The 17384-nt window shown below is 38.4% G+C and overlaps 1 protein-coding gene across 19 annotated transcripts in view; it reads left to right on the forward strand.

Annotated features, from left to right (window-relative positions):
- Positions 1-17384, forward strand: part of DOCK9 (dedicator of cytokinesis 9) — a 180440-nt gene that overhangs the window by 132931 nt on the left and 30125 nt on the right. For 11 of the 19 annotated variants that reach the window (XM_042456882.1, XM_042456886.1, XM_042456898.1 and 8 more), the window contains 6 exons: positions 35-149; positions 3589-3655; positions 4658-4705; positions 7159-7295; positions 14903-15018; positions 16732-16869. In XM_042456882.1, coding sequence (XP_042312816.1) covers positions 35-149; positions 3589-3655; positions 4658-4705; positions 7159-7295; positions 14903-15018; positions 16732-16869 — 621 coding nt within the window. Of the gene's footprint in view, positions 1-34; positions 150-3588; positions 3656-4657; positions 4706-7158; positions 7296-7796; positions 7841-14902; positions 15019-16731; positions 16870-17384 lie in introns of all 19 variants that reach the window. The other 8 variants (XM_042456895.1, XM_042456891.1, XM_042456890.1 and 5 more) reach the window with 2 other exon arrangements.

A 17384-nucleotide genomic window follows, 5' to 3' on the forward strand; every position in this document is an offset into this window, starting at 1 on the left:
TCTTAGCCAAATGTATTCCTGTCTTGCTTTTCAGAACCAACAAAGTTGCCCTTCGGGAAGTTCTGTAGTCCGGTGTGACAAACTGGATCAAAATGAAATCAGGAGTCTATTGATGTGTTTTCTTTATATTTTAAAAAGCATGTCAGATGGTAAGCAAAATTGTATTCGTTTTTAATCCATTTTAGAGATGAGTTTGTACTGGACAGTTCAAATCCCTGGTTCTGTAATTAATATAATGCAGCATGATTTGCTTCATGTATGACTTGTCAGATGCATTACTTGTTTTTCTAATACAAGGGGCCCTTGTACTAAGGTTTGGCTCCAACCCCCCTCCCCCCATGTATATCAATATCCATGGGTGCTCACATCCTTTTATATACAGTGGAGTGATAAAATAGTGTTCCTTATATAAAATGGGAAATCAAGATTTGCTTTTTGGAATTTTTATATTTTTAAAACATTTTCAAGCCATGGATGCTTGAATCCATGGATAAAAACAATCCATAGATATGGAGGGAGAACTGTATTCAAAATCTTTGAATAATTAAAACTGTTGGGATGCATGTATTTAAAAAAATCATACTTTTGTACTAAGGTAATTCGGATTATGTAACCTTTATAGTTTATGTATGTATTTTAAACAAACTTGCATGTTGTTTCTCTTTTGTGTAGTAGTAGTCTCTCAAATTCTACACAGTCAGTTAAATTATAAAGTAGAATGCACCTAATGCTACACATAATCCTGAATGAAGCTGATCTTATCCCGGTTCCTTGAAAAATTAAATAAAAGCCTTTTAGAATATTAGTTAAATATGAGTTAAGGTGTCTGCTGTTATGTAGGAAAGCAGTTGGCAAATAATTACAGTTGGACCTCAGCATCCATGGGTTTGCAATCAGCAGATTTGAGCATCCACGGACTTCAAGCCCACATTGTCCCCAGTGGTGGTATAGCTATGTGGCCATACTGCCATTAGGCAGCAAACAGAAAGGAGACAAACTCCACATGCTCTAAAATGGTCAACTGTGAGTGTTTATTCAGTGTTTAAAAAGCCCAGCATGTTTCAGCCACACTAGGCCTTCTTGAGGGGTTAAAAACAAATACAGTATAAATACACTTATTTATATTTGTTTTCAGCCCCTGAAGAAGGCCTAGTGTAGCCGAAACACGCTGGGCTTTTTAAACACTGAATAACAGTTGACAATTTTAGAGCATGTGAAGCTTGTCTCCTTTCTGTTTGTTGCGCTGCCATTAGGGACTTCCCTGTTGTCCCCAGTGCACACAGCTGCACCGCCATTGGGGACAGCGGAACTTGAGCATCCGCAGATTTTGATATCTGCGGGGGGATAATACCTGATGATGCCAAGGTTCCCCTGTATTTCAAAGGCTACCTGTTGTTAGTCATAATTTCATGGGAGATTTTAATTTGTGTAGCAAACTGTTTCCTGTTTAAAGTCAAAGGCTTTCATGGCTGGATCCATAGTTTTTTGTGGCTGTACAGTATTCTGGAAGAGTTTGTTCCTGACATTTCGCCAGTGTCTATGGCTGACCTCTTCAGATAATGCTGGCATGGAAGTGAGTGGAGTATATACAGTCAATCAATACAATTTATTGAGTAGCCCAAGGGCCGTTTCAAAATACTAGTAACATAATAAAAAGCAGTATCACACAGCTATATATAAAATGTAAATACAGTGCACTAGGTGCAATAAACCTCCATACAATATAAATACATATGCATAACCTAAGCGTGCACCAGAACCAGAACATGCACTACTTGTCTACAGCTTATGTATATCTAAAAGATATACAATATGTGCTAAAGGATATACTAGAAAACAGATAAAATAAAATAGTTAACAATTAAACAGTAGTATGTAAGATAGTTACCATAGGGAATAAAACAGAATTAAAATTGGAATTGAAATGGGAGGCAAAAGTAACATAAAATATCCGTCGACATACATCAAATCTGTTCATCCCCCTTACAATTAACACCAATCATTCCAACATATCTAGATCTCAACAGCGATGCTTTATGAAGGAACCGAGCTGTAGCAATAGAGATTTTTGAATCTTGTCCACTCATAAAGTATGATGTTCTGATGTGGGTATCCCAGTATATTGTTCGTTTAATATAGGGATGAAGATATTGATCCCTTTCTGCTTGGTACAAATTACAACTAAACAAAATGTGTGCTAGATCCTCAATTTCATGATCCCCACAAATACAAATTCGTTCGTTATAAGGGATACCCTGGAATCTTCCATGTCTTACCATGGTATCAAGTTGATCGAATCTTGCTCGGGTAAATGCCTCTCTGAGATGTTTAGGGATCTGTATTTTTAGATAAGATGGCATTTGAAAGGACCGTTTGTATTGGCTCAACCATTTTAAATTGCCTACCCTACTGAGTGTGGCTATGTCTTCTTGAGCCGCAATGTCCAAAATTCTCTGTCTTGCACCCTTTCTTGCTTGATCATTCATAGTACAAGCTACAGGGAGGCCACAGCTCTTTATAAAGTTTAACAGTTGCCAGGACCATGTAGATTGCAATTGAGAGTGCAACTGTTCTAATAAGCATAGTCTAGGAAGTCTGTTTGGCTCCATTTCATTAATTTTACACCAGTAATTGAGCACTCTGATACAGTCGGCCCTTCTTATACACGGATTTTTTATACACGGATTTAAGCATACACGGTTTGAAAATGTTCCAAAAAAGTATAAATTTACCTTGATGTTCCATTTTTTATTAGGGACACCATTTTGCTATGTCATTATACTTAATGGGACTTGAGCATACACGGATTTTGTTATACACGGGAAATCTTGGAACCAAACCCCAGCGTATAACAAGGATCCACTGTATACTGTGAGATCCTTGGTTGAGAGGAAGTGATTTACATGTTAATCTGTGTGTTGGTCTGTTGTTGAATGGTAAGGCCTACGGGTGGGAGGATATGCAAGAAGGATTTGTGTCTGTTTAATTAGTGATCCATTGTCTGTTGGAAAAGCCCCATTGTCTGCTGGGAAAACACTGAAATTCTGGACCATCTCAGCAACTAACCGGTCAGAATGCACAGGGAGGCCATTGAAATCTACAAACACCTGGACAACTTCAACAGGAAAGAAGAAACCTTGAAAGGGAACAAAGTTTGGCTACCAGTCTTGAAAAACACATAAATCAAGACTCAGCACATGCAAATGAACATCACCCAGGGTCAGGGGCTTTCCAGCAGACAGTGGATCACTAATTAAATAGACATAAATTATCCTCGTATATCCTCCCACTCTTAGGCTTGATATTCAACAACAGACTAACACACAGATAAACATGTAAACCACTTCCTCTCAACCAATGGTCACACAGTATAGATACACCACTCATTTCCATGCCAGCATTCTCTGAAGATGCCACTGGTGAAATGTGAGGAATAACTCTTCCAGAACCCAGCCACATAGCCCAAGAAACTCACAAAAAATTATGTTTCCTGTTTCCTGTTTCTTTAGCCCTTAAAGGTAGTAATCATTGAACAAATGTTGTGATGTTGGTATTTTATTGATGATTTTATTATCCTGTACATTGCAGATGCTCTGTTCACGTACTGGAATAAGGCCTCAACATCAGAACTAATGGATTTTTTCACAATTGCAGAGTAAGTTCACTTAGCTATTCTGAAACCTGGCACAATTATCCCATTTCAAGCAAAACATAAATTGTAAATTATAAAGCCTGCATTAATGTCACATTTTCAGTTTAGAAACCTGCAGTCCTAGTGTAGCATTATCTGTTAGCCACATTGTTGTTCTTGTTTGTTGTCTTTTTCAACCTAAGGGACACTTATGACAGAGTTTTTGTTTGTTTGCTTGTTTTGTTTTGTTTTTGGTAAGAATGCTTGTTGCTGCCTAGGCTGAAAGAGTGGGCCTTGCCCAGAGACACCCAGTGGGGTACCATAGTTGAGCAGAGATTAAAACCTGGTTAAGCACACACAGGATCTCTTCATGCACAATTTACCATAATTGGAGCCTTGTTTCTTCCTCTTACCTCTATTCAGAAGTCCCATTTTGACCTCATCCATCTTGTTTTCTCGTACATAGTTATGCAGCCTCTCAAGCCTTTTTTGCAAGAAACCACGGAACCCATTATGCCAAGCCACTGTTTTTGGACTCAATCTCAGTTCTTAGGGAAGCATAGTTAGACAGGGGCACATTTCTGCTACTCTGCTGATTTAAAGCTGGACCCTAACAGGCTTGGCTTTGACATTTAAATATCTGTATTTTTGTTTCCTTACCAAAGGCTGAAGCCTTAGGAAACTTAAAATACCTTACACATAGAAAGTAAAGAGTATCATAAAATAGAAACTTGAAATATGGAATTCTTTACTTTGTTTATGAGAGGGACACAGTGGCTCAAGTAATTAAGATGGTGACTCTGTTGATTGCAAGGTCAGCAGGTTGGCAGTTCAAGGGCCAGGTGCCATGTGATGAGGTAAGTTCCCATCACTAGTCTCAGCTTCTGCCACCCTAGCAGTCCAAAATCATTGGGAAGTTATTTATTTGATTATATTTTACCTTGATTTGGAGCAACATTGGAAATTACATTGTTACAATAATGAAGTCTAACTTCCAAATGACAGTAACTACTTGTTTCTTTGCAGAGTGTGCTTGCATCAGTTTCAATACTTGGGAAAACGATACATAGCCAGGTACTGTGTACAGCCTACTTGTGTAATTTTATTGTAACTGAATGCTTTAAATTCTTGTCAGTCAATAATATACATTGAAGGGTATGCCCATTTAATGGTAAGTAAATGGATTTAGTAGTTTTTGACATATTTATTTATTTATTGCACTTATATCCTGGGATATGTTACCTGTGGTTATTGTTGTTCTGCCTTTGAAAACCCACTCCAAGCTGTTTCACTTCAGTTCTACAGAAATGTGAATTGATTATCAAAATTATAGAGATTGCAATGGCCAACTGTGAAAGCTAGCAACTGCATGCAGGCCATCATAGTGATTATTATGTAAATAATTTCTACAACACTGGACATTCTAATTACATTGAACAAGGTCGTGTTGTCCATATGCTTCCAGCCCTTGTAATGGCGATTTACCTGGTGCATCCAAAACTGTTTCCACTTATAATTGTGACATACTAGCCATGGTGTTATGTCACATATTAGGCATGACCTAATTAAGGAGCTGATTCCAGATACACGCCCAGGAGAAGAAAATGGATTGTATGTTGTCCCTTTCCCCTCTCTTCGCAAATATTCCTTTGGAAGCAATCCTATTTATTTGATGATTTTTTTTCCATTGCTTAGAATGGCAACATTTTGGGAGGGAAATGCATGGAGAACAATATGCTGTTTTGTGAACCAACTTGTGTGTATAATCTGAGCCTACTTGAGATTATTGAAACACTTTTATTGCTATTTATTCCCTATATTCCTGAGCTGATTCAAATAGAAAATAGCCAAATAGAAAATAGCTGTATGAACTGTGATCTCTCTCTTTCTCTCTCGCTATAAACTTACTACACTTGCTTTTGGTACTAGTTTGTTCAAAGCAGCTAAGGTAGAAAACCAGAGTGCAGGTGTGGATTTCTCTGTCCAATTTTTTTTTTTAAAAAATGTGCACACAGTGGCCTAGTTCCAGTACAAAAGACATCCACTGGCAGATTTACTTTTGTCAGCAGAATTGGGAGGTGGGTAGTCTCCATGTTGCAGCCACCCAAAACCTGCTCTGGAGGATGGAATGGGAAAGGGATAGGAAGAAAGTTCCATTATGCTGACACTGCTGCCTCAGTGCAATGTTGAATTTAGACTGAATTCATTCTAACATTTTCCATGGCATTCTGACTTCCATTATTTGACCCCTCACCTGTAATCTGAAGTACATTCTAGATACACATTTGCCTTTGGAACTGCTCTTTCTGACAGTTAAATCATAAGACTTCAATGTGACAACAGTGTTTGTAGTGATATTTCTCAGGGTGAATGGCAACATGATTTTGATTCTTTTACAATTGCATATTTGTAATCATATTTATTGTATGTAAGCCTTGTCATTTAAAAATATATGATATTTCTTTGCATCAAACTATAATTCTCATGTGTTGTACTTGATAGGGTTACAGAAGTAGAAAGATGTGTGAGAAGAAGAAAATGTATTAAGTTCTTGATGAATTTGTTATTTCACTGATAGTGTATTACTTGATGGTGCTGCATGAAACACTGAAATGAAAACTATGCACTTTTCTAATGTTTACTGAATTATTGAAAAGATTCACAAAAATTATTAACTTTCCACATTGAGATGCACCAAAGGAATGTATTAGCAGGAAAATGCATGTAATCTTTACACACCCTATGGTTGAGGAGACAGGGATGTGTGTAATTCTGGTATTGGTTTTCATTTCTTGTCAGCTCTGGTGGTGGTACACACTGGGAGGTTAGTCTGTACTGATTGCTAACACAGATCACTTTTCTATTTCCTTCACTTGATTGCTGGCAAGTTTAACAAAGTATATGGCTCTACTCCCTTCCTGTCTTGGTAAGATAGCATCTGACATAATTCTGCTCTTACTGCATGCCTGCTTACTAAACATACCCTGATCCTTCTTTAACATTATTTCACAACACACAAAGTCTTTTTAGTTCCAGCTGAGTTATAATTTTTATACATGTAGTATATATACTGCTCTGAATTAAAAACTTCTAGAGCAGTTGTATGCCAAGCATTTTGAATTTAGACATTAACTTGCTGTAATGCTTATGGAATGTTGCCTATTGTGTTCTAGATAATGCAAAACAACCAAAGTATAGTTATGAAATAGTTAGTCTTCTTGACTGAGTCTATCTTTTAAAAGACTCTCACTGTAGCTACAGTGCTTCTAACTGTAAGTAGAAATCATTCTGTTTGGAAAATAAATCATACAGGCCACACCCTTTATACATTGTGAGCTTTAGATGATTTCTTCAGCTGCCTGGGTAAAACCTCACCCCCAGCATGTTAATTGAAATAGGCAATAGGCTGCATTCTGTTTTCACCCTCTAGAACAGAGTTTTGCATGAGCTGCTTTACTAACGCTTCTCTCTTGCTGCAGTGCAACATGTCTAACTTTTGCTTCTGTCCCATTTCACTCATCTTGCAGGAACCAGGAGGGGTTGGGACCCATAGTTCATGATCGAAAATCTCAGACATTGCCTGTTTCCCGTAACAGAACAGGGATGATGCATGCCAGATTACAGCAACTGAGCAGCCTGGATAACTCTCTCACATTTAGCCACAGTAAGTTCCATGGCATCATAACAGCTGAAATTGCATCTAGTACCACAACACCAGAGACAGGTTGAAACCCACACCAGAACATGTCATGGACTTTATTTTTCTAGGTCAAGTAACTTTGTGTGCTCACTGCCAAATAGTAATAAGAAGAGATGACACAATGTGGAAACATGGTCAAGTACAGCATTTTAATACAATATAATAAAATTGTTCTATAGCAATATTGGGCAGACTTCAAAATTGCACTTTAGCATTCTGTTATAGTCATCCTGATTTTGTTGTTGTCTTTCAGCTGCCATTGGAGAACTATTTCACTGAAGTACATTTTCTCTAGAACCCTTTTTAAAAAGTTGAAATTTGCCTGGTTGATCATGTGACCATATTTTGGCATGATGTTTAAGAGAAAATACTTAGAATATTAATAAAAGAAAAATGTAAAGTCCATGATTTAATTTGGATGTGAAGACGCACCCAGTAATGAAGTGACTTTTTCTGTGTTTTCAGTGTGAGAAAAATATCAAGTTTACTTGGAATTTCTGTAGACAATGGTAAGACAATGAGGTTGAAGTCAGCTTCTGTTGAAATTGCTTCAAATGAATCTAGTAATTTAAAGTCATGTTTGGAAATGATTACGCTTGTCATCATTAATATCGCTTGACAAACTTATCAAGTTTCTGAACTTTCAGGTGTCAAAAATAGGAATACTGCTGAAATATACCATGCAGATCATAACTACTGTATATACTGGACTATAAGTTGATATCATGTATAAGTCAAGGGCAGGTTTTGGGGCCATAATTGTGATTTTGATATGACTCATGGATAAGTCGAGGATAAAGGACAAAGCAAAAGAAAACTGCCAAAGAACATACAAAATTCCAGCAGGCACAACTGTTTGTGCTAACCCTAAAGGTTGGATGGATGAGGAGGCAACTGAGATAAATGGTGGCTGTGCAATGTGTGGGGAAAGCGATGATATGTGGGCAGGGCTAAGACAACAGATGCCAAAAAAGATGAAAAGGCAAAGCAAAGAAAATGGTCATTGTTAGTAGTGATTATATCTTTTAACTTTAAAGTGATAACTTTGCCTGGTTTTAACCTAGAAAAGCTGACAAACATACACAGATGTCTTATATAAATCCTTCAAAGCCCAATCCTTCTTGGTGCTCCTTTGAGTGGAAGCACCAAAGAACTGCCACCAGTGCCATTTTCTCACCTAGGCATTCAAAAAGATCAGAAGTGACACTGCAGAGAGTAGATGTGTTTGTTGCTTCTGTTAGGTGTTCTGAGGACAGACTAAGCTCTCACCTTTCTACACTTTACTCAGAGATGCAGATAGTTCCTTTTTTTTTTTGGTAAGAGTCAAAGTACAGTACCTACATTGACTCATGGATAAGTTGACTCATGCTTTTGGGGTCAGTTTTTTTTACTAAAATTTCTAGACTTATACACAAGTATATACAGTGATATCGATGATCATTTTATGTGTGTCTCTATATGGTAAAACTCAGCTTAGTATAGATTAGTTTAGCATAATTGTGTTCAGCATAATGTTATTGCTAAATAGTTCACCAAGTAAAGCACTACTTATTTGAAGCTTTACATCTGGGCATGGGGTTTTACCTGGCATCCTTTTCATTTCAACTCCAATGCTTTCTTTGCTCCCATAGAAACTAAAGAGCCAGTTAGTTTCTATGGAAGAAGGAAAATACTCTGTGAGGCTAATGACACAATCCACAACACATGGCTTAATTCCTCATACCAACCAGTTGAGGGAAGATCTCAAAATTCTAAATTGTTGTAACTGTCACCTTCAGTTTTGATTTCCTGCCTTGCCAACCAGTCAGACAATTTCCCTCCTTCATCTTAAATAGCCAATTAGTAGCAGAAATTTAAAAGTTATAATGGCATCAGAATTAGGAAGTAAGAAAAGAAAACAAACTGCTTAGTTGCAGGCTTGGGTTAGAGGAAGCTTCAGAATATTTGCCATGCGAAAAACAAAGATGTCGAGTGGAAATTGGCTCTGGCACGTCTTAAACCTCCAAGCCTGCAAGCAGTTTATGGGGAGCAATAGTGTAATACTGATAAAAGATGTATTCAGCCTGGCAAGCAACAAGTATCCAAGTCTGGATCAGAGTTGCTATTAAAATGACTGTGGCACGTCTCAAACCTCCAAGAAAGCAAATACGCAGTTTGCGGAGAGCAATTGTATAATACTGATAAAAGATTTAAGCATTAAGCCTAGTGAGCGACAAGTATCCAAATATAGATTGGAGTTGCTATTGAAGAAAATATTTCTCATCTAGTAAGAGTGATGTTGAAATCTTTGCGGGGGGGAACAGAAGTGGAATGGAGCATTAAGGTGAAAAAAACTAAGGCCAAAAACAGACGGCCCTAAAGGGTGCCGGATTGGGGCTGCCGCAACTGCACGCTGCAGCTCAAATCCGGTGTTTTTCCAGCCCCAAAAGGAGCAGCAAAAAGCCGCCCTTGCCGCCTCTCCAGCACTTTTTCTCCATTTCTTCAGCACAGTGTGTGTAAATGCTGCACTGCAGGAGCATTCCCAAGCCGCCTGCCATCTGGACGGGTGGATGGCGTGACACTGCTTTGGGGGCAGAGTCGGGGCGGACAGTGGGCAGTCGCCACACCCCCACTCCACCCTGACACCGGCCCTTTTGGCTGGTCTGTACAGCCCCTAAGAATCAGGTAACAGTCAAACCAAAAGCCTTCCTTAATGAGCCCATTAAAATTGGCACAAGCAATGTAGAGAACAAAATTGCAGAGATAACTTCGGGTTATCTTTTTGAAACCAGAAAAGCCTTACACAAAAAGAAGGTGGATCCGAACAAAGGGAATGGCCAATCAGAGCTTAGTACAGATCAACAGGAGTCTGTGATGGACATTGTGACTGAATCTATTCATATGAAGAAGCAAATTGCAAGCACAAACAGAGACGCTCCTGAAAGCAATGCAGCATTCTAAAGTATTTGGTGTGTGTTATGGGAGACTGATCAAGCATGGAGCATCAAATTAAATCCCCAACACAGCAAACTTCAGTGCAACCTTATGGATGTAGTAACAATCCTGAAAACATTGATAATTCAGAAACTTTAAAGATTTAATTAGAGAAGTACAGGTAGAAAATAGTTTGTTTAAAAGACAACAAAATTCAGTTCTCTTTTGTGGTCCCTCTGAATCACACAATTGGGCATTCTTGCACTTGTGCAGAGCATATTTGGGATCTTTTGGGATCGCTAGGCAGCTCCACCCACCTCTTAGTGCACCCTAAGCCATTCCTGGTCATTACTTCAGTTCCTTTTCGTTCACCACATTTGCAGAATTCAAGGAACTTTGTCCATGTATTTTCCTTCATTTGACTTGGTTTTTTCTCTTTTTAGCTTACGGTTTATAATTTAGATTGGCAATTTCTTTATGGCAATGACTTGGTTCTCCCCACAGACTATCCTTTTTGGACATTCTCTTAAATTCAGACTATTTTTTGCTGTGCTGATCTTGAACTGTTAGATGTCGATTCTGTGGAAAATGGCGACCGTTTTGATCTTGTTCAAGAGGTGTAACAACTGTGGAGGTAAACTCCCAGGTCATGATGGTCACTCCCATTACCTCTTTTGTCTGGGAGAGGGACACAGTATTAGTACATGTGTCCATTGTGAGGCTTTTACACCCCAGGCACATAAAAGCAGGAGTCGGGGCTCAACTTTGGTTCAAATTAATCAAGTCAAAAGCAGGTGAGACTTATAAAAGATCAGAGGAGTGATAGAGTCGAAGCAAAATTTCAAGGAAAATGGAAACAGAACAAACAAACAAAAAAGCATTTAGAGACTATGGAGGAGTTCTACAATAGGTCAGCATATCATGAGGAAAATAGTTTGTGCCACCATGGAATTTGGCCACAATTCTTTTTTATCTTTGCCTTGTACTAGCACTTTATTCAGAGCCTTTTCACCAAACAGCAGTTTACTTGCGAATGGCAGACTAGCTTAATTTTCTCTAGCCTTAAAATCAACCTCCCAATGTTTCAGTCATAACAACCGCCATCCTACTACTACTGATGATTTGGAGGTTCTTATTTGGAGGAAGAATTGGAAGTTATAGAATCATGTCAAGAACACTCAGAAAAGGATTTGGAAAGGAGAGTACTAAGTAAAGGGTTTTTGAATATAGAGCAGTTAAAAGGTTTGTAAAAGGTATTACTTGCCTTAAATCTACTGACTACAGAAGAATATGTGTAAGGAAATTTGGTTTAGCAGAGAATAACAGAACAGCTGGCAATGGTCTTACAGCAAATGCCATCTTGATGTGCAACTTCTTGCTCCTGCAATGTTCAAAAAATTATTGAAACAAGAATGAGAAAATCCATTAGGTGTCAGTCTGAACAAAGAATGTTAAGCAAGTTAGATAAATCTCTGCTTATTCAGCCAGGGCAGCAGCAGTAGGACAGTGGTTGCTATGGCTGAAACATTGGGAGGTTGATTTTAAGGGTAGAGCAAATTTAGCTAGCATGCTATTCCCAAGTAAGCTGCTATTTGATGAAAAGGCTCTGAATAAAGTGTTAGTAGTAGAAGGCAAAGATAAAAAAAGAAGTGTTGTCAACTAATCAAAGGAAGAAATTTGACAGGAGAAATTACAGGAATGACTCTTACTCCTTTTGTAGAGGGAAAAGTTATTAGAAATGAAAAGACTTCAGCTCTTATAGACCTCAGTGAAACAAATCAAGATTTCACTTCAAAAAATCAAAATCAGCAGCACTTTAGAAAAAATGCAATTCAATCCAACAGGATTGGAAAACCAATGAGCCCAGAATGCAGGAGAGTCCTGCATTTCAAATGCAGTGGTCAACATTTCTAGTTCAGTACACTGCCATTTGGCCTAGCATTGGCTACAAGAGTTTTCACCAAAGTATTGGTACTAATCATAGTGCATCTGAGGCAACTAGTGTAGCTTTTCTGTTCTTTAGATGACATCTTAGCGAAAACGAAAGGTCAGGTAAAAGTGGTTAGATCTCAAGACAGCGCTTTTCCATCTGGAGAATCTTGTATTTTTAACGAATTACAAAAAGAGTCAACTGATTCCAATAAAGAACATAACACACATGAAATATAGGCCTGTTACAGACTGCCAAAATAAAGCTGCTTCGGGTCTCTTTGGAGGTATGCTATTTAAATGATGCCTGGGTCCTAAGAGTCCGGAGGTCGCGCCAAAGCCACACTCCATTCCTAAGCACCGGAGTGCAGCTTTGGTGCAGCTTCTGGATTCTTAGGATGCATGCATCATTTAAACAGCATACCTCCAAAGAGACCCAAAGCAGCTTTATTTTGACAGTCTGTAACAGGCCATAGTAAAACTCAAAGAAGCACCAAATCTCCCATTCTTGCTATTTCAGCAGCAGTATCTGTAAGATTTCCTCAGGTAGGGTGAGGGAATATCGCTATTTCCTTCAGAAGGACTCTCTGCCCAGACAGTTCTTGCTATAGTCTGTCCAGGCAGAGCATCCTGTAAAAGGAAGTACCAACACCCCCTTACTCTCCCTGGGATTTTTCTGCTGTACTGGGGAGAGTGCAGGGGAAGTCAGTCCTTCTTTTAGCACCTTCTCTACTCTCCACCTTAACGAAAAAATCCCCCAAAGCCTCCACCACCATTCCCTTCTTCCAGCAGGAAGAAGGGATATTGATCATATTGATCCATGTACTACCATCTACCATATTGATCTGTGTATAAGTCTATCCAAGTTTTTCTGGGTCAATTTTTTGGCATAAATTTTTCAACATACACAATAGTTTCCTGAAAAATAGCTGCTAGGGCACAACAGGACAACAAAGAAAATAAATGTAAATGTGAAAAAAGAGGTGACATGCCAATTTTCCCCTCTCCCCACCCCAAAATGACACCATCTCAAGATAATGAAACCAAGGCCAAAACAGACAGCCCTGAAGGGGTGGCTTGACACCGCACCTTTGATCGCTGGATTGGGGCCATGGCAACCACATGCTGCAGTCCAGTTCTGGCTTTTTACTGGCCCAGAAAGAAGTAGCAGTAAGCTGCTCTTTTTTGAGCTGGAAAAAAGCCAGCTTTTCCACTAGTGCTGCAGCTTTGTGGTGCTCCTGCAGCATGCAACATATAAATGACATGCTGGAGAGCTACAAAGCTGTCCGCTGTGTGATCAAGTGGGTGGCTTCACGGTGGCTTCCTGCCAGCTTGGGAGCGGGTGTCGTCTAAATCACATGTCCCCAAGCTGCCAGGAAGCCGCCACAAAGGGGCTGTCTGTTTCGCCCCTAAGAGGGGCTGGATTTCTTATTTCCACATTTGGAACACCCTTTTTAGCAGTGCTGAAAGAAAGCACTGAATGGGGCCTGTACTTTGTTGTAAAGACAAATGTATGTTCCTTTTTCATCAGTTTTTGGTGTGTATCTGCCTGGCATTCCCTGAAGACTTATAAAAATGGGTGGGGGCCACATGTGGCCATCAGAAGAAGCTATCTGATGCCTTCCTGTATGAGTCTCTGCTCTGGACTTGCTGCCTTCCAGTCAGCAGTTATGTCCTAGAATGGTAACTCACTTGGAAGCACAGTGGCTGGTTACCCTTGAAGGTGGGTAATTCATAATTTTACACACTTAGTAAAAAAAGTATACTTTTTGAAAATACATCTTTTTTAAGAATGAAGTATGAATATAGTTTTTAAAAACTTCATTTCATCTGTCCAGAGTTTGGGAAATGCTGTCCTAGATAACATGAATATGTCTCATAATATTTAATTATATCCTGTGCTCATTAGAGATGTAAGTTTATCTCATCTGTGTCTAAAGCACAACTGAGGACACCAGAAATAATATGTTATTATTTCCTTTAGGTGTCCTCAACCTTTAGGGTATGGAAAATAAGTACCGTATGTACTCGTGCACAAGTCAAACTCATGTATAGATCAAGGGAAGGTTTTGGTGCCAAAATGTTGGGTTTTGATATGACCCGTGGATAAGCCAAGGGTACAACTTAGGGGCATATAACAAAAGATGTAAATGAAAAGCCCCCCTCCCCATTCATGCACTCTCCCCTTGCAAATCCAACCAGCTTTTCCCTCCTTCTTGGGAAGGCAGGGATAGCATGCATACACATAGACACACCTGCCCTTTGCAAAACCAACCAGCTTTTCCCTCCTCCTTGGGAAGGCATGGATAGCATTCATACACACTCACAAACACACACACCCTTTGCAAAACAAACCAGCTATTTCTTCCTCCTTGGGAAGGCAGGAACACTCATACACACTTCTTGGCTGAGCAGGAGCTCCCACGGTAAGGAAAATGAGGTGCTGGGTGGCACTTTTTTTCTGTATTACTGCATTGACTTGTGTATAAGTCGACCCATGATTCTGTGGTCAATTTTTTGCATAAATTATTCGACTTATAGATGAGTATATACAATAGTCATTATGTAATCAGAATGTACACATAAATGTTATACATATGATCTATTTTAATAGTTTTCTTCAAGGTCGATCTGCAATTATAGCAGATTAGCATTATTTGTGTTAAAAAGATGTACGTTGTAGAAGTATGTAGGATGTTCAGCATAAAAGCTTTTCCAAATTTCCATAGGTTATGGTCATTCAGAAGCAGATGTCCTTCACCAATCTTTGCTTGAAGCCAATATTGCCACTGAAGTTTGCCTTACAATTCTGGACACCTTATCTTTATTTACAATGGCATTTAAGGTATGTTTTTAGATGTGCATAGCTAAGTATTCACATTGGCTTTGTTCTTATACGTACAAAGATAATATCTCATGTAGATGTCACTTGCCCTAGAGAATCCCTTTACAACTGAAGCTGACTTAATGGCAAATAACAAAACAACAGCAAGAAAAGAGATTCTTTGCTGATTTTACCAACATTTGGATTGCTGTGTTATGTGTGACACTTTAACCCTGCTTCACTCCAAATAGACAGGAAAACTTTGTCCTGTACCTCTCTGAATTGCAACCAGTGCTCATAGCAATTAATACAGTAATCAAAACTAATAGCCAGAGTCTGGAATGTTAGGTTAATGGTTGGTAGATTAGTGGTTGGAGACAAGCATGTCTGGCAATGGTCAGGTTGAGAAAGACTGTCCTAAAGCACTTGAGCAGTGGTTCCCAACCTGTGGGTCGGGACGCCTTTGGCGGTCGAATGACCCTTTCATGGGGGTTGCCTAAGACCATTGGAAAACACCTATTTAATTACAGTTATGAAGTAGCAATGAAAATAATTTCATGTGTTTGGGTCACCACAACATGAAGAACTGTATTAAAGGGTCACGGCATTAGGAAGGTTGGGAACCACTGCACTAGAGCTCATCTTCAACCTCTTCAGTTCAGTTTGTTCTACATCTACCTTTTCTTTCCATTCCACTCAACCACTCTTCAAACATTTTGCTTGTTAAAGGTTAATGAGAAGGGATTTATTCAGCTAGAGAATACTGATCCATTGCAAGTAAAGCAGTAAGTGGGCAGCTACAAAGATCAGTCACTGACTCAAGGGTGGAGAATTCTTAATCAGAAATAGTTTGTGGGCCTCTGAGAATATGCAGTACATTTTTCTCCATAACTGATTTTTTTTTCTACTTCCCCAGTCCCCATAAAGAGGCATGGTCTACAGAGATCTGTAGTAGAGATGCTACAGCTACTTGTCTGTTTCCAGTCACAATTTCCCAATAGGAAAAGGTTTTTTTATTCTAATATGCTTTTGAGAACTGCATGTTTTTAAAGAAAGGGTTTTTACAAGGTTGCTATACTATCATTTGTAGTTTTCTTTTTTTACGAATTGCCTTTAATTACTTTAGTTATATGTTTTAAATTGTTTTTACAGTTACTATTTAATTAATTTAATTTAATTAATGTTGATCTTTTATATGTTTTAACAATATTGTATTTCTAATTTAAAAGCCACCTTGAGACCTGTTTTGGGGGGAAAGGCATGGTGTAAATAAAGTTAATAGCAACAATGACATTTTCAGTGTCATGAAACTGCTTTTAAACTATTTAGGGCTGGTGAGCAAAGCAGCTATCCTAGGAAACCAAGTCCAGACATCCCTGTGACACAAAAAAGCAACTGCACTATCTGTGAGATTTAGGGACAAATTATATCTAGGCCAGTTTAATACAATTCTCTTAACAATTATACCCATAAGATATTTTTCTTAAATAAACATAAATATATATTTATAGGCTGGATATAAACCTTAGTTATATATGTTATTAACTAATTGTTTTTGAAATTTACCAGGAGAGTACTGCCATCTGGCTGTATTACTATATGCTAGGATGTTGTGTTTACAGCTAGCTTCCATCAGAGCATCTTGAAAGCAGATCTATAATATAGCAATGAACTTTGGGAACCTGAATATAATTCATTTTGCAGTGATATGTATACATTTTCCTCAATTTTAAGAATCAGCTCCTGGCAGATCATGGGCATAATCCTCTGATGAAAAAGGTATTTGATGTGTACCTTTGCTTTCTTCAAAAAAATCAGTCAGAGACAGCATTAAAAAATGTCTTCAATGCTTTAAGATCATTCATTTTTAAGGTGAGTCTCCTTAAATTCTTATTTCCTTTAATGTGCTTAATCTGTTTAATGTTTTCATGTTCTCTCATTCTTATAAACAGCCATACTGGATCATTCTGGAACACTAAGATCTGTAAGGGAAAGCTTTCACTTGATCTTAATCACCATCACAGGCTCATTTGGTGAAATCACAAGAGCCTCTCAGTGGCTGCTTTCACTGTGGAACTCCCTTTCATGAGAGGCTAGGCTGGAACCCTCCCTGCTTTACAACCAAAAATTAAAACAATTAAAAATTCCCACATTAAACACCATAAAATCATTTTAAAGCCGTACAAAAGTTAAAACAAAACACACATCTGAATAAAAACTTTCCCTGCTTACCCATTAAAAGCCTGCTTAAACAAAAATGCTTTGTTGACCAACCATGAAATAATAAGACCAGACACAATCAGAATTGGGTTAAACAAGGGCTTTTTTTAAAAAAAACTTATAAACTTAAACTGTTTAAGGTGTGGGAATAAGCAAACTGACCAAAC

The sequence above is a fragment of the Sceloporus undulatus genome, chromosome 3, assembly GCF_019175285.1.
Source record: "Sceloporus undulatus isolate JIND9_A2432 ecotype Alabama chromosome 3, SceUnd_v1.1, whole genome shotgun sequence".
Classification (NCBI taxonomy): Eukaryota; Metazoa; Chordata; class Lepidosauria; order Squamata; family Phrynosomatidae; genus Sceloporus; species Sceloporus undulatus.